At 45.2% G+C, this 23,131-nt stretch overlaps 1 protein-coding gene across 2 annotated transcripts; it reads right to left on the bottom strand.

The window, feature by feature from the left end:
• Nucleotides 1-633: 633 nt before the first annotated feature.
• On the bottom strand, nucleotides 634-22,994 carry LOC114788682 (guanine nucleotide-binding protein G(olf) subunit alpha). Of its 2 annotated transcripts, none has more exons than XM_028977489.1 (12): nucleotides 22,300-22,994; nucleotides 18,019-18,091; nucleotides 17,209-17,263; nucleotides 16,994-17,113; nucleotides 15,196-15,293; nucleotides 3,440-3,494; nucleotides 3,281-3,354; nucleotides 3,035-3,093; nucleotides 2,802-2,922; nucleotides 2,568-2,698; nucleotides 2,385-2,452; nucleotides 634-2,182 (listed from the first exon to the last, which is right to left on the bottom strand). In XM_028977489.1, the coding sequence occupies exons 1-12, from the start codon at nucleotides 22,739-22,741 to the stop codon at nucleotides 2,036-2,038; spliced, it is 1,443 nt and encodes a 480-aa protein (XP_028833322.1). In that variant the 5' UTR covers nucleotides 22,742-22,994; the 3' UTR covers nucleotides 634-2,035. The 2 variants fall into 2 exon arrangements, with proteins under 2 accessions (XP_028833322.1, XP_028833323.1); XM_028977490.1 differs by lacking the exon at nucleotides 22,300-22,994 and adding an exon at nucleotides 18,228-18,625.
• Between the last annotated feature and the right edge of the window lie 137 nt (nucleotides 22,995-23,131).

Here is a 23,131-nt window from a genome sequence, read left to right as displayed (position 1 = left end):
TTCATTACAAGGACGAAGGGGGAAAAAACACTCTTCAAACTGCTTTCTGGTATGTTTCATAGGTCTGGTGGCCATTATAGACACCTCTGATGGAACGGTGGGTTTGAGAGATCAGACCCAATGGACACTTATAAGGAAGGGGGTGGTGAACCCTGTTTTACTGGCCAAAGACTCGTGTAGGTTTTAAAATAATTTCCTCTGCAATATATTGTGAGACGGAGACAAAAAAAAATATATTCAATATTGCACACGCTCATTTATTCATCTCATTCTAGACATGCTTACCTATGTGTGTATGTATACAACTGTACTGCATACATACATAGTGTATGTATACACCTAGGCACACACATAATTAAACATGTATAATTGTACATATATATTTATATAATCCTATAAATTTACATGTACATACATTTATAAAGGAGCACACAGTGCACTCTCACAGTCACGCCACACACACAATGTGTCTGAGCCAATGTTGGTTTTATGTACACACTTATATGCCTACAGTCATCTCAAACACACGCGCGCATTTCCCAAACATACTCCAGACGTAAAACAAAACGTTTCCTACCAGAACAACACCAGGTTGCAATGTTGGACACTTCTATTCATTTCCAATAGTTCTTTAAAGCTGAGAATCGAATGTAAAAAGGAAGGGGGAGGGGGAGGGGGGGGGCAAAAACAAAAGGCATAGTGCTGCATTATCTGGTCCTCAATGCAGGTAAGTGGTAAATTTGCATAATGTGTACAGGTTTCAGGACTCCACAACCCCCACTCCCTTTTACTTTACTCGCTTTTTTTTATGGAACATTTCCTCATCTTTTTTTAAAATTTTTTTTTATATATAAACAAAAGAACCTAAAACTACAGACAAATTTCCCATCCGCAGCTTCTACTGCCAATGGAGTTTTGACATCAAGCTGTACAGCGCAGTCAAAAAACATACTTACATCTGAGCTCATTTTACAGGTACAGCCATAATCAAGGCACAAAGATCTACAAGTAGATTTTTTTTAATCTTTCAATAAAGATGTACAAAATAATATTACATTTTACTTACAGTCTGTACAGGATAGATCAACCTTGCACAGTCTGTACAAGTTAGGAAACCAAACAGTAATAGGACATTAAACATATTAACATGTTTTTACTTTTTAAAACTTAAAAAAAAAACAAAAAAAAAAACAGAATAGAACAGAACAGAAGGTTGTTTTTGTGGATGATCCGGTGAGTGTGGAGTTATTTCATCCTCTCAGACACCAAGAGCTGAAAGCTATGGCTGCTTTAAGGCCGGGATAATCGCTCTGGAGTCTGATTCCAGGTCACTTATCACCCCGTTCCATCAGGTTTTGGGTGGCGGACAAAAAGCAAAGTCGCCAACGTTTCAATCAAAAAGTAAAAAGTAAATAAATGTCATGCTACATTGTGTGTGGATTTAAAAAAAAAAAAAAAAAAAAAAAGTTTCCTGTTCTCTTCCTTTAAAACCTGATGCAAAAAGTGCATTGTTTCTTCCTTCTCCATAACTTTTTCCCCTCCTCCTGTCCGATATTTCCCCTCTTCTCTCGAACGAGTTGAGCGAAGAAAAGAGAGCAGCTGTAAACCTTGGAAGGTTGTCGAAGGTGAAGATACTGCTGATTGGACAGACAGGGGGCCGCTTCACGGCCCACATGGTCCTCCTTCTGACAAACCAGACCACTCAGCCATTGGTAGCTCAAGTCTGTCCAAGTTCGATGACATCACAAATGAGAAGTAGTACTACGGAAATGAATAATTATAACAATAGTAATAGTAATAATAGTAATAATAATAATCATAATGAGGAGGAGGAGGTAGCCAGAGGCTTAATGGAATGGCAGAAAAACAAAGGCATTCAAAGCAGGACCAAAAAAAAGAAAAAAGGAGGATTTGACACTCTTCAGTAGTACTTATCCTTGATTCACCAATGAAGGACACAGTTTGGGGGTTTATTTTCCTTTGGCTTCCACTTTTCGGAAAAAGCAGAAAAGTATGCAGGGCGTCAGCGTCCTCATCACAAAAGTTCATACTGCCGCAGGTGCATTCTCTGAATAATGTCCCGACAGTCATTAAAGACCCGGCGGATGTTCTCAGTGTCCACAGCACAGGTGAAATGGGGGTAGCAGTAGTGCCTGCTATCAACGCTTGCTGTACTGATCCTCTGTAGCCAAACACACACACCAGATAAAGACAGTGGTCATGCTAACGTATAAATATTACACACACACACACACACACACAAACAAAAGCCACATCATAGGGATGGATGCCTCATTAGCAACCTTTCCTACTACTGACATACGTCCTACACAGAAGCAGGTAAACGTGTATGGTGCGATGACAGGAAATGGGGGATATTTTACCAGAAACTCATCTCGGATGAAGAACTTTGCTCTCGTCACTCTCGGGTCTTCTCCAGGCTCAGGGGTTGCTGTAAGCAGAAAATGAAAAAGGGGTGCTGTATTATATACACATCAATGTGGCAATAGAAAAAATATAAATACATAATTTCTGCACAGAATGCACAGTATTAAAATGATACAAACCTCCATTTGGTAAGGTGTAGCGTGCATATTCAGGGAAGTAATCTTCAATTTTGGATTTCCCAGCTAAGACTTTCTCAGCCAACATGTCCTGCTTGTTTAAAAATAATATGACTGATATAGTCCTCAACCACCTAGAAGGAAAGAGAAGGAAGTCGGTGAACCCTCCCCTCTGGACCCCAAAATGAGACACTCACCAACCCACTTGAAAATTTGGGAATAACCTCATCCACACACCTGTTATTCCAGATACTCCGGAAGAGATCCAGGGCTTCTCGTAGTCTGTTGGTGTTGTTGTCTTCCCTTATTACCATGTTGTAGCTGCTGCTTGCAACAACAAAGATGATGGCAGTGACATCTGCAGGGGAGTAGAAGACGCGTTTAACATTGCAATAACTCACGTGAGCTTATGAATACATTTGAACCTCAGTTAAGTCACCGCATTGAGGACTACTGTTCATGGTTCTTACCATTAAAGCACTGGATCCATTTTCTCCTTTCATCTCTCTGGCCACCAACGTCAAACATACTGCAGGAGAAGGGACACAAAAAAAAAAAAAAAAAAAAAGCCAGATCATTGCTTAAACATCAGGAAGGACAATTTACAGTGTGCTGGTATAATAGGAGTCAGTTTTTATAAAATGTCATGCAATATTGTTACACTGCTAGAGAAAGAGACATTGGGAAGTCTGCAGGGAAAAAACAGATGAACTTACTGAAAATTAACTTTGTCTACTTGGAACCGTGTTTCAAAAATCCCTGAAGTCAATACTCTGCAACGTAGCAAATCCTGGGGAAAACAGAAGTGAAGGAACATGAAAGTAGCTACTTGAGTCAAGAACTAGTTAAAACAAATTAAAGAGATTGCAACTTACCTGATCTGTTGGGGTGTAGTCACTTTGTCTAACGGCATCGATTCGGTCCAAAAAACTACAGAGGAAGAGGAAATTAAAAAGCTCAGTAAATCTTAGCCATCAATCACCATCACTGATCCTGAATTAGGCCATACAGGCAAACATTACAGGACGCAGCCACCAGATGGCGACGTATAAATTCCCAGTTCCTTGAGGTCTGTATCGTTTTAGAAAGACTACCAGTGAATTTGATGCAATTTCCACATCATGGAATCACACACACAATTCACAGAGAACAGATTTTTCATTGACATTTACAATCCTTCATATTGCATAAAATGCAGATTTAACAATTTATGATAAGTAGTTTGATTAAATTTAGTATGTACACCCCTTTTCTTACATTCACAAGAAGTCAATAATCATTATGAACAGGACAGTCGTGCATGCCTCTGCATCCCGACACACCAGCCGATATGAAACTTCAGTGTCAAGATTTGTGACCCAAATCCCCTTAACATTTACAAATCATTCCACACACACTTTAAAATGTACAATACTAAAAAAATGTGTGAAGAAACAGGTGGTTCCTGACCTCAAGACCAGTGATGTTAGTGGTGGTGCAGGCACCAACATCAGGGCAGTGAACAGTGAATGTATAAAAACTGAATTAAAATGAGGATTAATGGGCTCAGAACAGGTACAGTGGGAATAAAGAGTTGAATTTGCATTGAATTGCTACTTCTGTTTTTAAACCATTCAGTCATAAAAAATGCTATTCCATTCAAGTGAAATTGTCAAATTTATATTTATTTTCATATTGACTTTATAAAACATGAATCGGCAGAAAGACTGTAGATTAGAGCAAGAATCACTTTTAGCCATTTTTAATTTGACAGCTAATTGATTTCTTAGAATTACTTTAAGCTGTCGAATATAAGAGAACATTTAGCATTTAAGATATACAGTTAAACTGGACCATAAAACAATGTTAGACTATACATAAGCAGCCCCTGTTCTATAAGTACCATTCCTCTACAAAAATAGCCGTTTCCCTGACCAAACGGTTATATTTACCAGGCTCTTTGTGACCACCATGTGACAAGGGCTATTGATGGAACTCTGGAGCCAAAAATACCCCGGCATGCACAGCAGTGTGCAGTCAACGGGTTGGACAAAGCAGAGCTGTGCTTTCTTCAAGACATTTTATGTTAAATTTACAGGATTTTTAAATACACTTTAATTAATTCCCTCACAATACAGTCAAAGTTATATTTATAAAGGATTATGTTCATATGTATATGGATTACATTCTTGTTAGGAGCATGTAAAATGACGCTCCTATAGACAGGCCAGTGCTTTACTGGGACGTTTGGTTACGTTTCTGCGTGCTGCATGCGAGTGAAACTGGTACCACAGATCAGCTGAGGCTCAAAGGGCCAGCAGGAACAGGCCGACACTCTCGTCATGTGGCCACACGTGGCCCAAATCACATGTGACCTCCATTACAGAGCGCTAAGTGCACAAAGACACCTCGGGGAGATTTGGGGGCGATGGGGGAAGAGAGAGGGGGGAGAGAAGTAAATAAAACGTTGGGAACAAGAGTCACCGTCATCTGGAACGGGGCGTCTGGCAGGATCCGGCAGTGGCATGAAAGTCCCTGTCTGGTACATTATCCATCTCAAGTTGGGTAACAATTGATCAACTGAATAACTGATTTGACTTGACACGATGGAAATACAAGTATTCAAGTATAATGAATGAAAAGTCAATCTGTGTGGAATAAAATGAATCAGGACAATGCAGAAAATTATTTCATCGTTTCCTTGTTCTTCTCAGCGAGAAATAAATAAATATAGACACCAGACAACCTTCATGTCATTGACCGCCTGCCAGGCCTCATGTGCTCATTTGATAATTGGGTTGACTTTTTACAAATAGTAGTTTCTCTTTAATTAGCTATGGCCTTGACCAGATCAATAGTTTCCATATTTTGAGCAGCTTGCTGCAACATAATGGCCCAGAGAGTCACTCAGATCCGAACCCTCTAACTCAGTCAGCCGCTCTTCCTCAAAATCATATTTCAGGTGAACGTTTGCAGCACTAACACTGTAGATCAGTGGTTCTAAACCACTTTTTTCCCCTGAAGCCCCCCCACCTGTGCCCAAGACCAGTCAGGACCCCACCAAGCCCAATTCCCTACAGGACTATTTGGGAGTTTGGGTGAGTTATTGGGATTTCATACAGTTAATGTTTACTAATATGATTTTGGTAACGTGCCATTTCTTTGGGGTGCGGCACAGCCTCCATGTGCTCACCAGAGGTAGCCTGACTGCCATTAGGTACTGAGATGAGATCCTCAGACCCCTTGTGAGACCATATGTTGGGGCTGTTGGCCCTGGGTTCCAGCTAATGCAAGACAATTCTAGACCTCATGTGGCTGGAGTGTCAGCAGTTCGCTCCATCCACCAACGCCATGTTGCACCACAGACTGTCCAGGAGTTGGTGGATGCTTTAGTCCAGGTCTGGAAGGAGATCCCTTGCAGGGAGGTCATACAGGCATGTGGAGGTCACACACACTACTGAGCCTCATTTTGACTTGTTTTAAGGACATTACATCAAAGTTGGATCAGCCTGTAGTGTGATTTATCACTTTAAATTTGAGTGTGTATCTGTATATACAGATACATATTTATCTTATGTTTTTGCTGCTATTACCTTCTGCTTCTGTCCACTTTCTGCCGTGACAAGTGCAATTTCCCACTTGTGGGACTAATAAAGGTTTATCTTATCTTATCTTAAATCCAGACCTCCATGGGTTAATAAATTTCATTTCCATCGATAAGTTTTGAGTCATCACATTCAAGTATGTAAAGAACAAAGTATTTAATAAGAATATTCATTCATACCCACCTTTATTTTTTTGAGCAGTGTATATTAGGGGTGTTGTAAAGAATCATGACCAATGCATCGCGATGCAGACGTAGATGATTATGAATTGATGCAGTGCAGAACGTAACAGATTATATCTTAATGAGGTTGTTTTGTGATTTCCTGGCGGTGTTATAAAAATTCTAGTTAAAAAGTTGTGCTGGTACTGACCGTGGCGGCCTGATCTGAGTACAGCACCACTCTGGGTAGGAGTTTGGCCACGCCCACATGGAAATGAACGCCCTCTGAATGCCATACATGTTTTTGCTACACTTTGTAGCGGCATTCAATTGTGGTTTCACTTGCTAGTTCACTTGCCGCTGTTTAATGTTTTGCAATGCATGCAGCATTTATTTACCGGCGAACGAACGCTGAGCTGAACGCTTGCGTGGGTGCTGTGATTTGCTCCATTTACATTTACAGCATTTATCAGACGCCCTTATCCAGAGCGACTTACAATCAGTAGTTACAGGGACAGTCCCCCCTGGAGACACTCAGGGTTAAGTGTCTTGCTCAGGGACACAATGCTAGTAAGTGGGGTTTTGGTTCTTTGGGTCTTCTGGTTCTTCTGGTACGCTACTACCACCCGTGAACTGCTCCAATGAGCAGTAAAATGGTCTGTGTTCAGTCCATGCTCACAAACGACAGACAAACGTTTGGTTCATACTAGGGCTGTCCCAAATTATTCTCTTTTAAACGTTTAATCTAGCGATTATTTTTTACAATGAATCAATGCATCTAACAATTCATTTTTCATAATTATTTCAATTTGATTCAATTCTCGATTACTTCCACATTAATTGACTAATATCGCTATTTACACATTCTAATTTAGAGATCAGAATGAAAAAAAAAATTCCAATGCATGTTTATTCTCTTAAACTAAAAATTATTCAATTCAATTAAAAAGATGATTTTGGTGTAATGAAAAGATGAAAAGATCATTTTGGTGACACCCCCAATATCAGTCTCCAACATCAAGTAAAAATTACTCAATAACTTCTTCTCAATAATTAAGTACGGCCACATCTTTGATGAACACATGCTTTTATTGCACTGAAACTTGTCAGTCGCACTCACAAGCGCCGCCATCTTTGTTTTTGGATCCAACACCTCAATGCGATGCATGATGTTGAACACAGGGACGGCTCTGGTTCAGATGCTGTGTGAACGAGGCCTTAACGCTCATCTCACTGACTATGTTAAGTAATGCACAAACACTGATGGAATGAATCACGATGCATCGATAATTGAGGTATTGACAATCGTAATTTAATTGTTAGACCAGTGAAGGTTCAGACATCTAATACACAAATATATATATATATATATATATATATACACACACACACACACACACACACACACACTACAGCAGCATGTAGCCAGGTCTCATAAATCCGGTAAATGAAATATATACTACATTTAATTATAATTCTGTTTAAACTGAAGGCAAACATGCATTTCATTTGATCATGGCCTCTACTGCAGAGCAAAAGCTCTCATTTACACAAATTTAAATAACCTCGCTTTTGAATTCTAGTGCGCTCACTTCAATTTAAGTGAGCAAATTGCAAAGAGCCTCAGATTGGTTCATTACAGCCGTGATGGTCCATCTTCACTGGTGCAGTGAAAACCTTCTGGTTTCTAACAAGCACGCATCCCCTGGTTGTGGTAAATATGTCACTGCGTCTCAGAAGGATCATCAAGGATGAGTTTAATAAGGCTGGATGGACTGTCTAACATATTACTTCACTTCGAGAAGCACAATCTCAGCGGGAAAATCTGTAAGGAGAAGATCATTCTAGAGAAGCCTGTTGGGGCAGTTTTATGATCTGGGGTTGCTTCAGTTGGTCAGGTCTGGAAGTCAGCTGAGCACGATTCCCAGTCAATGGCATTTTCTTTCCAAAATGACAATGCCAGGATTCATGGGGACCTCGAAGTCAAAGCTTGAGCTGAATTTTATCTCGAAAACCCACCAGCCCGAGACCAGACATCAGCGGTGGGACGACACCCTCAACACAGGATGTGTTGCTTTTCTGGGACTGTACAGTCTTTCTCAAGGTGTTATGATGACAGAATGCAGATCAGACAAGGCAAAAGTGGTTGCCATCCTTCCATATTGGAGTTGGATAATCATTAACAAAATTTAGTTTGGTGCAACACGCATCATGTTGCAGTGCCATTCTGTACAAACAGCAGAAATTAAGCAGAATTCCAGCCTAAGAGAAGTTCTGTTTTCAATAATCTTTTAATCCATCCTTATCAAATCTTATGTAGGAGCCATCTTACATGTTTTAAAAAAGGATGAAACACCGGTCGTTGAAGGTAGCACCTGCTCCGCCATCCTCCTCCTGATGGAACAGGTCTACTCATTGAAAGTGACTGTTCTAGTCATTGTGAAACACTGCAGCACAGCACACGGTGACACAACGACATGTGTCCTATGCTTTTAACCATTGGCCTCGGTGAGCAGTGGGCGGGGATAAGGATAAGGACAAGGAAGGTGCTATTCTTTGGTTATGAGTCTGCTTCCGTATCCGCTAGGCCATATCAGGTAAAAGCACAAGAAACTTTATGCAAAGTTCATAAAAGATCCCAGGCTAGGATCTTCGAGAGCCCACGTGTCCATGTGCAAGTTGGGTGCAGTATGTGGTCACCACTCAAATGACAAACTTTAAAAGGGAAAGGGAACCACTGATGTACGATTAACCCTGAAGGACTCAGAAAGTGGATTTCGGCTACAACAACGGCAACAACTTTGGTACTTTTGCAGTACATTTCTTAAGCACTGAAAAACGTACTCTCTCTTTCAGTGCCCACTTCAGATGTCACTTCCACAATGAAACACAACTGATCTGATTCGTCTGAATCAAAACGTAATGATGTTGTGCCACGCAGGGCTTTCTTTGTAATGGAGAGAAAAACGTACGCTATACACTACACATAGTGATAAAACTCAGTCTAGTGGCTGACCTAAGAACCAGAAGTCCCGGGTTCAAATCCCACTTACTACCATTGTGTCCCTGAGCAAGACACATAACCCTGAGTGTCTCCAGGGCGGGACTGTCCCTGTAACTACTGATTGTAAGTCACTCTGGATAAGGGCGTCTGATAAACGCCATAAAATCTAAAATATCAATGTACTCAGTATACGGTGTGACCGCTTCGTCATTTATCTGAATATGTAATGAATATGCAATGAGGGACGGGTGGAAATTCTTTAAAATGGAGTAGAAAGTGATGTAAATATTACTTCTCCCAAGTCACACTAAAAATAAGCCTCCCCACACACACACACACACACACACACACGCGCCTTTTGTGCTTTGTGGCTCACCTTCTTGCATTGACCTTCCTCTGTTTACAGCGGACTGCCGGGATACTCAGTTTGATTGGACGGGCGCACACGTGATTCAGCACCAGTTCCTGCTCTGCAGTGCTGCTTCTAAAAATAGCCGCAGCTTGCCCTGGCTCCACTGCTAGTTTACATAAGCCTTAAAGGGGGAGGGCAGGAGGAGGCTGGGGGGGGCACAGACAACGGCGGCAGCAGAATCTCCACACTGACCGGCCACCACCACAACTGCGTTCGGCCATTCGAGGCCCGCATGTCATGCGCCGCGCGGAGGAGGCGAACAAGCGTGCGGCGTCCCCAGTCAGCCACAACATTAAAACCACGGACAGTCTGGTTATGGCAGCATTTTGCAAAAGAGGAGGGCATATTAGACAGCCAGTTTTGTTCAGCAGAAAGTATGGCGCGACTACACAAACTGTGATGTAATACTGGGTCAAGGAGGACCCAAAATGGCAGTACCCTGGACTGCAGGTTAACCGGAGCCAGAATCAGAATCATGTATGTTGCAAGGGGGTAACGGGGGTAAACGAACCAAGATATTGTCTCAAGATATTTACTCGAAAATATAATTTTTGTTATTGTAAATATGAAAACCGGCATGTCCTGATCGATTTGATGCGTTACTTCTTAAATTCATGTCATTTTACCTACATTACCACGGTGTTACATGTGTGTGAATTTGGTTCCACATTACGTTATTCAATACACATGCCACTACCCCCCTTACTCATCAGCAAAGTATGTAAACGCGACAACGTATCAACGTATGTACATAAAGTGCAAAAGTGGGGCGTATGACATCAGACCAAGCATTTTAGTGATATGGAGCAGCGCATCGAACAGTCTGAATGGTGGTCCTGATGAAGAGGTGATAGAACGTGTACTGCAGCCACAGCGGCCAGAATCCCCATGCTGACCTCTGCACTCCACAGAAAGCTCCAGACTGGCATCAGAACTGGACCATGGAGCAAATGGAGGAAAGTGGCCTCGTCTGTAGGTCACGTGGACCGTCTTTAGGATCCCACGGACAGCCTGGTAACATCTTGGTGTCAGATACCACAGAACACCTTGAGGGATCTAGTGCAGCCCATGGCTAAGGAGGTCAGAACATTGGTGTATAATGTGAACCTGCTTGCAAAGGTTTGATTCTAAAATGTACTGGATTTTATTCACTCTCATTAAAATGGCCACTTATAGGAATAGAGACAATGACTATTTTTGGAAACATCACTTTAAATCACATAATTGTTTCCAATTTGGAATGTTAAATGAAAAAGCACCCAGCATCTTCTTGACAACTTTTCAGAGACCCAGCGGTGTCGTTTACGGTCACTCTTTTTAAGTCACATTAGCGGCTCACATTACTGTTATTTTTCAGTTGTTTGCTCAAAGTGTCTCACGGCCTCCCTGAGTGGGATTTACCCATGTTGACGGTTTAACCGCGGTTCCATTATGGGGGGTACTTGGGTTGATCATACCACGGCAGATCTTAACTGAGACAACATCCAGTTGTTCCAAAATGAACTTTATGGCTGTGAAGAAAACCGGGCATACTAGGGGTGTAGACCAACAATGTTTTCTTTTCAGATGCGAGTACAGAGCTTTTTAAAAACTAGACATTTTAGGACATAATCATAACCAGAACTCTTGATAAATCCGATTATGAGACAATTAACTTTTTCACTTTTAAGTTGTACTGACTGTACAGATCAATAAATATGAAATGTCTTCAGAGGAACAGACAAAAAAAATGAGGTTAATGAGGTCTAGCTCAAGACATCTAGAACAGCATGTGCCGATGAAATACCATGTAGATAACATTTCTTGTTCAAAGAAGTTACAATATATATATGATTGTGAGGGATTTTAAGGGCCTTTGCCAGCCTAAGTCAATGACAATGGCAGCCATTATGTGTTCAATAAAACAGTGAAGGACGGTCAGTAGCCCCTTTCTATTTTTCAGCCCAGAAGCAAGGGTCCTGTGACCTGGACGCCATGTACTCCAACAGAGCTGCTTCAGTAGCACCTCTTTCTAAAAACTACACCTAGTTACTTCTTTGCCTTTTTAGACCAATTCATTTAATTCTTATGGATGAACTTCCCAGGATTTGGGGGGAAAAAAATAATACATTCGGCCTCCTTCACAGTCCAAAAAATAAATAACCCCCTCTTCCCTCAATCACTTCAGGATTCGACCTTTGGCATGTGGTACAATACAGGTATTAAATCAAAGATCTACTTGTGAATGGTGTGATTGATGCCTTTTTTATTAAATTCTCTTCTATCTTCATGATTTACCTCAGTCATATTTATTTTGTTACTTCTAAATCTGTAGTTTTGTTTCTGAAACATTTCAGGGTTTTCCTCTCCTTCCTCAAAAACCTAATAGTACAAGGAGTAATCTCAACAGTTTACAACTTTATTTTATCCTTGAACTAACTAAAGTTAAATTACTATGGGGATGTGCATTATGTTTGCAATTCACTCTGGAAATATGGGATCAGTTCATGTGCGTGGTCATTGGACTGATCCAATTAAAAGCTGTACATACGACTCACCTATCAAAAATGACCACTCTGCTCTGTATAGCCGGATGTGGCTGATGAGTGTGAGAAGTGTCACAGATCTCCCTGCAATCTGACCCACGTTTTTTCCTCTGCCTAAATTTGTTTTCTTTTTGGCATCATGTCCAAGATTTACGGGTTGACCATGCATCCCTCTCCATTGACCGCAATTTTTGGCATCACAGATGTTTCTCTCCCTCTCCAAAGACAAACTTCTGTGTCTTTGATGGCCAGACGTACTGTATTGCATCACTAATGCTCCCACTACTTCACATGTTCTTTATGGAGAACCTTGAGAGGCTCAACCATTTGATCATAAATGTCAACCTCTCATTTCCTTTGTTAATGTGTATATTTGTATGAATATGGTCTTGTGAGGTCTGACTATCACTTCTCACTCAATTTTGGTTTATTCCATGGTGCTTTGATTGGATGGAGCCGGGGTGGTGTGGGTTATGGGTTTTATTTTACACTTTATAACTAATATTTAATATGTTTTTGTGTTTTTCTTGTTTTGCATTAAACTATTCCAATCAAACAATAAATAACAAACTACACCAAAAACAAAACATTGCATAAGAAAGCATTGCAAGACATTGTATTTTAAGCAAAAGATCAAAGAGGTATTACTTTTAAAACTGCTCACTCAGACAGCCGGTGTAAAATATTTTCAAATCATTCTGTAATCAATACTAGCCCTTAAAAAAAAAAAACATATTTTACACCTTCCGAACATAGTCATAGAGTTATCCATATCCTATCCTATGACAAGTCATACACGTCACCCGACTGCATACCATCTGCAATCACATCTCACAAATGAATTAAATTAGCGATTCTTTTGTTTTAATAAAATATTGTTCTGTGAAGCACACTAATCACCTGTAACTGAATAACACTAATATCAAATCAACACATACTATATGTATGCCTAAAACAAAAGTGTGATTCTCAGGCCGTAGTGATTGGCGAGTGGCTTAGCGCGGTCAATAGGGACATGCACTTTGGCGCAGACACAACTCTCAATCGGCTCATGCTAATTTTCATTTGCTCGACTCATGAGTCATCTATTATTAGAACAAACCAACTACACAATTAGCCTATGAAATATTAATAGTAAGGGCCGCATCAATTGAAAATAATGCTCAAGCTAGGCAACAGCAAGCTGGAACAACAGTCATTCCTTTAATCACGCGTTACGTATCAAGTCACAAGCAACCAAAGGCACAAGCGCTGGCAGGCATCGAATGAGGCTGAGTGGAAACATCTTTGTCCCTGTTCTGATAAACAAACTGAACTCTTGGGGAGGGAAAAGTACATAAGTAGTAAAAGGAAAAGATCAAGAACAAGCTTGTTTCCGCAGTCAAAAGACACCCATGGAAATCACAGGTCAGATTTGAAAGAGCATTAAATTAACATTACAGAGACTGGCCAGTGTGGTTTTTGTCAAATTTGAGCTTGGCTTTGAGGCTTAGTTGCTGGTGAAAATTCACTCTCTCAGTTCCTATATTCCCGCTAGTATTAGTTTGGATTAACGAATCCCGATTCATGGTGCTAGTAGCTATTGCCTGTCACTGGGACACATGTCTCATAGATTCTTCCTGTGTATGTCCCTGTATGTACAGTAAAAGGCCAAACGTTTGGACGTATCTTCTCATTCTATGTGTTTTCTTCATTTTCATGACCATTTACATTGGTAGATAGTACATAAGTACATAACTGCACATGTGTTCATTCATAGATTCTCACTGAAGGCATCAAAACTATGTAAATGGTCATGAAAACGCATTGAATGAACTAAAAAAAAAAAAAAAAAAAAAAAGCCACATATATGAAAGGTTCCTGAAAAAATGCTTGTCTCCCCCACCCCTTCATTATTGGTCCAGTGGTGGAGCAAGATGGGAGAAGATATGCTGGTGATCACAAAACCCTTATAGTCTTATAAGCCTCAGAGCACTATTTTATAAGAAAAATATTAAGGAAACAACCCGTTTGCATTTCTCAATGCTTCTTTCTCTCTCCGTATAACATGACAGTTTGATGTAGATGCCATTTACCTGTTTTTTTTTTTTCTACAAATGTCTCAAATAAACTGTGACAATGACGATCACCTTCAGTCAGTCACCCCGATTATCTAGAACATGCCGTAGAGTCACTTTTCTACTTGTCTCCCACCTCCAGTCACATATGCTACAGCAGAACACAGTGGTAAAGATGCAACCAAAAACATTTGTTTAATTTCATACGTTATACATTTCTCCAGAATTTCTGACTTTAAAAGACATTTGAAGTTTTTTCAAACTGGACCATCAACAGAACAAACAGGAAGGCCGAGCACCACCCTGTTTCATGTTGCCAGGTTACCGTGGCTGTATACAGTCCATCCACACCTGCTCCCTTCACGTGAATAGACACCATTTCACAATCTACTGTTATTAACGATTCATCACAGGAGCACCGTCCCATGTCTGTTAAAGGAAATAAAAGTTCCCGACAATTCTCCCCCAGAGAATGTCTTTAAAACTTGGCTCTGCAATAAAGAGCATCCCAAGAGTAACCCAAGATTATAGGTACGATATGAGAGAAGAAAATGCTGTCAGCGCAGCGCTGCTAACTTCGTTTTGAAGATAGTGCCAAGTAAACAAAGCTCACATGATGGACCATGTTCTTGCCCACAGGGCACTTTTTCAAGGTAAGACGAGAAAAGTTTTTGGAATTTGACTTCTTAGGTAAACAGCCCCATTACAATGAAACTAAAGGATGAATGTTGTTCACTTAGAACCATGGTAGACCGAGACAACAGGGTATAAGAGAAGCAAAAAGTATATACAGTGAGAGAGTGTGTGTGTGTGTGTGTGTGTGTGTGTGTGTGTGTATATAACTCAGACCCTCAGCTTCTACCGAGGAAAGAATCATTTCAAACTTACTAATGGGCGCAGTCGATGAGCTGATACTCGTTGGACCTCTCGTAACACGCCTTCACTCCTTCATCTTCCCAAAGTCGCTTTGCATGGTCAAAGAACTCCTGCAAACAAACCCATTAAAGAGCGTTTGAAGCAGCATTTACTAGTTTAAATTGCATCAGCGTATGGACAGTTAAGTGGACGGTAACCTGTGGCGAACATATGCAGCTACGTTAGCCTGATGCTAGCTCATCAGAAATAAATACTGATGTTTGTTTCGTATTCAGGCACCAGAACATCGCTCCGGCTCCAGAAAATGGGAGATGATGAAATGCGCAGCTTCCGGTGGGACAGGAAAGAGGGACAACTCTGTAACTCTGAGGGAATCCACATCCACTTGCTTCTGTCGCAGCGGCCGAGCGGCTAAAACCTTCTCCAACTGGCACCGCTCTGGCGCTACTCAGAGCCGGAGAAACAAAAGAGCGTCTAATCCCGCTTTTACCGACGCGCGCTCCATCAATGGCGATGTAAGAAGAAGAAGAGAAAGGCTGGCTGTTCCAGGCTCGCCGTCCCCAACCAAGGCTCGTGGTGCCAGGACTCCGAACAACAGCCCTGCGCGTGCACGGCCGTCATCTACACGGATTACGTTCTTTTAATAAAACGTTGGCGATACACCGAGCTGATTAACTATACCAAATGACGGTAAACACTCCCTTACAACGTTGGAGTTTGTGGCCTCAAAAACCGTGGCTGATGATAACATTTTTTATTTTTGAGTGAGCGCTTCACTCATTATTTACAGTCAAATTACGCTGCGATATAAAAGTTTGCCTTTGTAAAATTTAACACAGGAACTTCTCCTTTTATTTCCATTTTAGGGCTGTTGTTCACCTAAAAATATCCATTTAATGGTAGGGTGGTAGTAGCCTAGTGGGTAACACACTCGTCTATGAACCAGAAGACCCAGGTTCAAACCCCACTTACTACCATTGTGTCCCTGAGCAAGACACTTAACCCTAAGTTGCTCCAGGTGGGGACTGTCCCTGTAACTACTGATTTCAAGTCGCTCTGGATAAGGGCGTCTGATAAATGCTGTAAATGTAAATTTACAATCAACAACAAAAGAGCACAGAAACACCACTGCTGTAATATTCAGAAAGTCATTCCAATGAATAACAGAATCAATTAAAAAATAAATTACAGTATTTAAGCTTGAACGCTTCTTGAATTCTCACAAAGTGAAAGTGAAGTGATTGTCACTTGTGAAACACTGCAGCACAGCACACGGTGCCGCAACGAAACATGTCCTCTGCTTTTAACCATCACCCTTGGTGAGCAGTGGGCAGCCATGACAGGTGCCCGGGCAGCAGCGTGTGGGGACGGTGCTTTGCTCAGTGGCACCTCAGTGGATCGGGACTCGAACTGGCAACCTTCTGATTACGGGGCCGCTTCCTTAACCGCTAGGCCACCGCTGCCCCACAAAGTAGTGAAGGCCACACAAAAACATATCAGCCGGGCGTAAACTGCACTGTACATGCCATCGATTTCTCCTTTTACAGTGGACATCTACAAAAGCCTGCAGAACCCGACACTGAGGACTCTAGATATGCGAATTCAGGACGGACAGGGGAATTCAGCCAGACCTTAATAAACAAATTAGACGCTAACTGATACACGAGACCACAAAACTCAGGACGCAGAAACACAAAGACGACAAAGCGCACCACAGAAGCCCAGCCTCGCCACTACTCCCCAGAGTCGGGTCTCACACATTCCAACGCCAGCTAAACAGGTTCCAATAAAAACAGACAGACCCACTCACCTGCGAGTAGTCGAAATCCGACAGGGATGCGATGCTCTTTATATAGTCGATCCTGAACTGGTCCTCCGGGTTAGCGAGTGGAACCGGCGGTATTAAAGTGCTCATCGCAGAGACTATTGTCTAGAGGAGGAAAGGAAAGGCAAGCGGGACGAACACACGTTTATTCATGCTGGACAGATCATGTAGGAAGCAGCATCGTGTGAAGTGCAACGTACCACTATCGCATCCTTCACATTTTTTCGGATGTCTTGGATTTTCTGCTTCTTTTCTCTGAGTGTAAACACAAAGTCATACGGATGAACAGAAACGCGTCTCCCGTTGGCCGTAGTTAGACGCAGCCATGTAACAACGATAAGTAGTCGGAATAACGTAATGTGTCCATGTTACGTTTCACATAAAACAAACTCACTTTTCAAAATACAAGAAAACATTTTAATTATATACACCGATTATACATTGCACTCATACGCAGATCCTTTCCTTCGCGATAAAAGTTTGTTTTCGACCATCACATTAAACTGGACAAAACCCACATGAATGAAGCGAGTGCTTAAAACAACACGCTTCTTGTCCTAATGTGCTGACGGCCAGTCACGTTAATAGGCCGCCGTGAGAGATGCCTGAGGAATTTAAAACATGAAATGTTATTTTAAAATGTATGTAAATGTAAAATGCATGACTTAATTCTGCATCTCAGATTAAGTTACTTATTTCATCCAGGGGCCAGACACTGCGCCCCGACCTGCTGCAGCGGTACCCCACGGAGTGCATGATGAGGCCAGGCCTTAAAACCCGCTCCCACATCCTTCTTTCTCCTTATAAATAATACGGACACCGGCAGGAAACGCAATCCGGGTGGTTTTCTGCCGGTGTAACCGGACACGGCGCAGGTTTTTCTTGCTGTTTTGGGGACGTGGAATGGTTTTAAAGGGCAGCGTGGGTGTGTGGGTGTGCGTGGAGCTGCCCGGGGACGGATGGTCGCCCCGGGCCCGGGTCGGTCGGTCGGTCGAGCCGCCGATACTCACTCGGCGTTGAAGCCGTTGACGTGGAGGATCTTCATCTGCTTGACGATCGTGCTCTTCCCCGACTCCCCGGCCCCTTCAAAGGCAAAAAAAAAAAAACCACCACAACCACCGTGGCGATTAGCGGCAGCGCGGAGAGACGCAGACACGCCAGCAACACGACACGAAATGGCACCAAATCGTTTTAAAACCCGCAGCCCGGCCGGCCGTACCCAGCAGCAGCAGGCGGTGTGTGGCCCGGTACGCCTGTCTCTCCTTCTGCAGCTGCTTCTCGATTTTTTTATTCGCCTCTCGCTGGGCTTTCTCGTCGATGCGCTGGTCCTCCGTCTTGCTGTTTCCCAAACACCCCATCTTCCGCCCGCCGAGCCCCGACGTCGCCGCGCGTTCTCACCGCACACGGAAACGTGTCTTTTTTTTATTATTGTGTTTAAAAGAAAAAAAAGATCCGAAACATTAAAAAAAAAAAAAAAGAGCCCAGCGCGACGGTGTCGGGAGCAGCCGCGGCGCCCTAATGCAGCGCCGCCTCGGCCGCGAGCAGCCGGAGCCTCGGCATCGGAACCGGCTGGCGCCTCGACCCACTGCCGAAAACGAGCCGAGACAGACGCGGCCCCCGAAAAGGCATCGGAAGGCCGGCGCCGAAATAAAAAAAACGACACGGCCGCCCGGGAGGAATAAATAAAAAGGCGGCAGCTCAGCAACTCCGCAACTCAGCACTGCCTCTCTCTGTGGCACCAGGAAGTAGCGCCGCGGCGGCGGCGGCGGTGGCGGCGGCGGGAGACGCGCTCGGAGGCCGGCCAGGTGAGCGGCGGCGCCCCGCTCCCCACCCCCGTCCGACGAGTTCACGGCCGAGGAGACGAATTCGGGAAAAAAAAAAAAAAAAAAAAAAAAAACCAGAGACGTGACGCGAAACAACGCGCAGTTCTGGCCGGGAGGACAAATGGCTGCGTGCGAACTGCGGAACAGGAGCTGCTCTTTAGCCGCCGAGCCCGGTTATCAGCACGTACACGGGCGGCCTGCGCGGCTGGCGGTTCGCGATGAGCTGTGGATAAAATCAGCTTCATCGGCCCACAATGCCGAGTACATGGACATCGCGCTAACAACTTTGAAGTTGTGGAAAAGTGTGGAATTCACGCCAAGTGTACTAATGTCGAACACAATCTGATTTTTTTTAAAAGCCTCCCGTAAGTGATTCATTCTTAAACGCAAGGTCAAAAATAGTGATCAGGCATTTGCGCCATCTTGTGGCTCAGATCAATAACACGACAGAAGAGGGCTGCTGAGCAGAGAGTTTTCACTCATGTCCCACTCGGCACTCCCCGAAACCCACGCCCAGGCCCCACCAATCACCCCCCAAAAGCCGTGCCCAGGTCCCACACAGAACTCCCGGAAAAACACGGCCAGGTCCCACCAATCACTCCCTGAAACCAACACCCAGGCCCCACCAAGCACCCCCCCAAAAGCCATGCCCAGGTCCTACTCATCACTCCCCGAAGCCCAGGTCCCACCAATCACTCCCTGAAGCCCACGCCCAGGCCCCCACCAATCACCCCCCAAAAGCCGTGCCCAGGTCCTACTCATCACTCCCCGAAGCCCAGGTCCCACCAATCACTCCCTGAAGCCCACGCCCAGGCCCCACCAATCACCCCCCAAAAGCCGTGCCCAGGTCCCACAAAGAACTCCCGGAAAAACATGGCCAGGTCCCACCAATCACTCACGAAACCCACGCCCAGGTCCCACCAATCACCCCCAAAAGCTGTGCCCAGGTCCTACTCATCACTCCCTGAAACCACGCCCAGGTCCCACTAATCACTCCCCAAAACCCACGCCCCACCAATCACCCCCAAAAGCCGTGCCCAGGTCCTCCTCATCACTCCCCGAAACCCACGCCCAGGCCCCACCAATCACCCCCATAAGCCGTGCCCAGGTCCTACTCATCACTCCCCGAAACCCACACCCAGGCCCCACCAATCACTCCCAAAAAGGTCCCACCCAGTGCTCCCCCCAAAAAAATAAAACACACCCATATCGCACCCATCACTCCCTAAAAACCATGCCCAGGTCACACTCATCACTCCCTAAAAGCCGTGCCCAGGTCCCTCACAGAACTCCCAGAAAAACACGCCCAGGTCGCACCTGGCATGTCCTCAAAACAATCTTTGATGTCCTTCCACTTACACAAAATTTGAAAGTACATTCACACCATTGATCAGACGCCCTTATCCAGAGCGGCAGGGGGGTGTGAACCTGATCATTATGTTCATAGTGAAGTGATTGTGAAACACTGCAGCACAGCACACGGTGACACAATGAAATGTGTCCTCTGCTTTTAACCATCACCCTTGGTGAGCAGTGTGCAGCCATGACAGGCGCCCGGGGAGCAGTGTGTGGGGACGGTGACTTGCTCAGTGGCACCTTGGCAGATCGGGATTCGAACCGGCAACTTTCTGATTACAGGGCCGCTTCCTTAACTGGTAGGCCGGCCACCACCGCCCGAATAGGTGACTCAATCCAGTCCCAACACAAAACCTACTCTCGCATATTCCCATCCTGTTCCAAAAAATGCAAGGCTTGTCCCAATCCTGATCAGCAGCTCCCATCCCAACCCATATGGTGGTAGAAGATTAAAGGACTTTATTTTCTCTCATGTTGTATGCTGCACACAGATGTGTCTTTATTTTCCCTCTTGTTAAATAGACGTCTGGCTCCACGTACTCCACATTTACCAATTTTTCACTTCGTCTTACATTATATATTTATTAGGGGTGAAATTAGCACAACTTTCTTTTATTCTTCTGCACTTAAAAGTGATACTATAGTCTAATACTATAGATGCCTTTTTAGAAAACCTTCCATGAACCACAGGCAGGTGGTCACGTCGCATCTCAGGAACTCCATGGAAATAATCCTCAGACTCCTTGCTAGGTCCACAACGTAATGCACTCGCTCCACCGAGGCCCTCTCTCTCATTCGCTTTCCATAAATCCACTTAGTCCCCCTCAGGGTCACGGCTGCCGGAGCCCGTCCAGGGACGCTCGCCCAGGGCGGGGCGCCGGCCCACCGCAGGGCAAACACGCGCGCGAAACCCTTCCCTCCCGCCTACGGACACTTCGGGGTCGAGTGGACATGCCTTCGGGCTGCGGGAGGAGAGCACGCGAGCTCCGAGTCGGGAGTCGAACCCGGTAAAACGTCAAAAATGAATAAAGACAAGTCAGTACGCAAGGCGTGGCCTGCTCATCTCCTCACTATAAACAGCATGTGAGCCCCATCCTGTTCTGAAAAGACAGCGAGGTGTCGGATGGTTTGGAATCATTAGAAATAACAGCTCGGCAGACCTCGGACATTCTTAAAGTGAAGTGATTGTCACATGTGATACACAGCAGCACAGCACACGGTGCACACAGTGAAATTTGTCCTCTGCATTTAACCCATCACCCTGAGTGAGCAGTGGGCAGCCATGACAGGCGCCCGGGGAGCAGTGTGTGGGGATGGTGCTTTGCTCAGTGACACCTCGGTGCACCTTGGCAGATCGGGATTCGAACCGGCAACCTTCTGATTACGGGGCCGCTTCCTTAACCGCTAGGCCACCACTGCCCCTTCGAGATTTCTAATCATCTGCATCTGCATCTAAACATCTGCAGATATTCCAGTTACGATCAGCCACGGGACAGCGGTGGCCGAGCGGGTCATCAGGAGATTGCGGGTTCGAATCCTGAGCCGCCAAGGTGCCACCGTCCCCACACACTGCTCCCCGGGCGCCTGTCATGGCTGCCCACTGCTCACCAAGGGAGATGGTTAAAATGCAGAGGACACATTTCACTGTGTCACCGTGTGCTGTGCTGCAGTGTCTCACAACGACAATCGCTTCATCACTCACACGGTGTAATGTCTGGCAGCGTTTCCGATTCGGCGGGGTCCAGTGGGGTTCTGGGGAGTGGGTACCCCAAACCTGGACAGGCTTGCAGCAGGTGAGGAGAAACAGGGAGACCGGGGCAAATATAACACAGCGACACACCTGCTGGGATCTGGTGGTTTTACGCAATACTTCATATGAAAGGTTAATAATAATAAAAACACAGGGTCACCACCACCAACGAGTGATGATGATGGTGGTGGTGGTGGTGGGGAGACACGACCATCATCCTCATCCTCCCGGTAGCAGACCGCTTCATCTATAGAATCGTACAACGCGGAATTTATCGTATTTCTAACGAGGAAAAAAAAAAAAAAATGGAGGCCCGGGGAGCAAAATGTCCGAAGCCGCCGCTGGCGGGGCTCCGCACCTACCGAGCAGCAGCAGGCGGTGGGTCTGCTTGTACTCGCGCTTCAGCTCCTTCAGGGCCCGGTCGATGTTCTTGCTGACTTTCCTCGCCTCCTTCTCGGCCTCCTTCTCCTCCGCCAGCAGCTTGTCCCAGTTCTTCTGCTTCTGCAGCAGCTGCAGCCGCCGGCCTTGGCGCTCCCGGCCCGGGCCCTTCCCGCCCCCGTTCTGGATCAGCGCGCCGTCCCCGCGGTGCGGCTCCCCGGCCGGGCTCTTGCCGGCGTCCCAGGGGCGCGTCTGGCCTGCGCGCAGCGGGGACGTCTCGGCCGCGCCGCCGTCCTCCGGACGCGGCGGCCCGGCGCGGGACAGGGCGCTCGGGTCGGGCGGCGGGTCCGAGTCCGAGGTGGCGTTCGAGATGGAGCCGCTCAGGTCCCCGAACAGCCGGGGGCGCAGACTGTAGCACAGCCCCATGTCGCGGCGAGACGTCGCCCCGAAGCCCGCTCAGAACCGCGCCGCGCTCCTTCACAACGAATCGGCGTGTGTGTTCGCGCTGCCCCCGCGGACGCGTCAGTGCGCCATCGTCGCGGCCCCCGCGGCGGCGTGGCGGCTCAGATCGACGCCGGCTGCTGGAACGGCGAGTCGAGTGTGCGCAGACATTCGCTAGATGTCATCTTGCATTTTCACGACTCTGCCTACGCGCCGTGGCTGGCGGGTCAGCTGACCGCCTTGCGGACACTGCGGGTCCCACCTTCTACCGTAAAGGAAGCAAGAGCGCGGCCCCGGGAACCCGCGGCTCCTCCAGCGAGGACCCGCACTGGCTCAAACTCGGTCAAATACTTTTTACAGACAGGCTGGATATTT

This window comes from Denticeps clupeoides, chromosome 4, assembly GCF_900700375.1.
Source record: "Denticeps clupeoides chromosome 4, fDenClu1.1, whole genome shotgun sequence".
Taxonomy (NCBI): domain Eukaryota; kingdom Metazoa; phylum Chordata; class Actinopteri; order Clupeiformes; family Denticipitidae; genus Denticeps; species Denticeps clupeoides.
This window is presented reverse-complemented; position numbering and strand designations above follow the sequence as displayed.

Coding starts and splice junctions, on each gene's coding strand:
- LOC114788682 (XM_028977489.1), bottom strand. CDS start 22,741: ATGGGGCTGTGCTACAGTCTGCGCCCCCGGCTGTTCGGGGACCTGAGC. Junction 3,355..3,439: donor ACTACACCCCAACAGATCAG/GTAAGTTGCAAT, acceptor TGTTTTCCCCAG/GATTTGCTACGTTGCAGAGT. Junction 2,699..2,801: donor CGGAGTATCTGGAATAACAG/GTGTGTGGATGA, acceptor CTTTCCTTCTAG/GTGGTTGAGGACTATATCAG.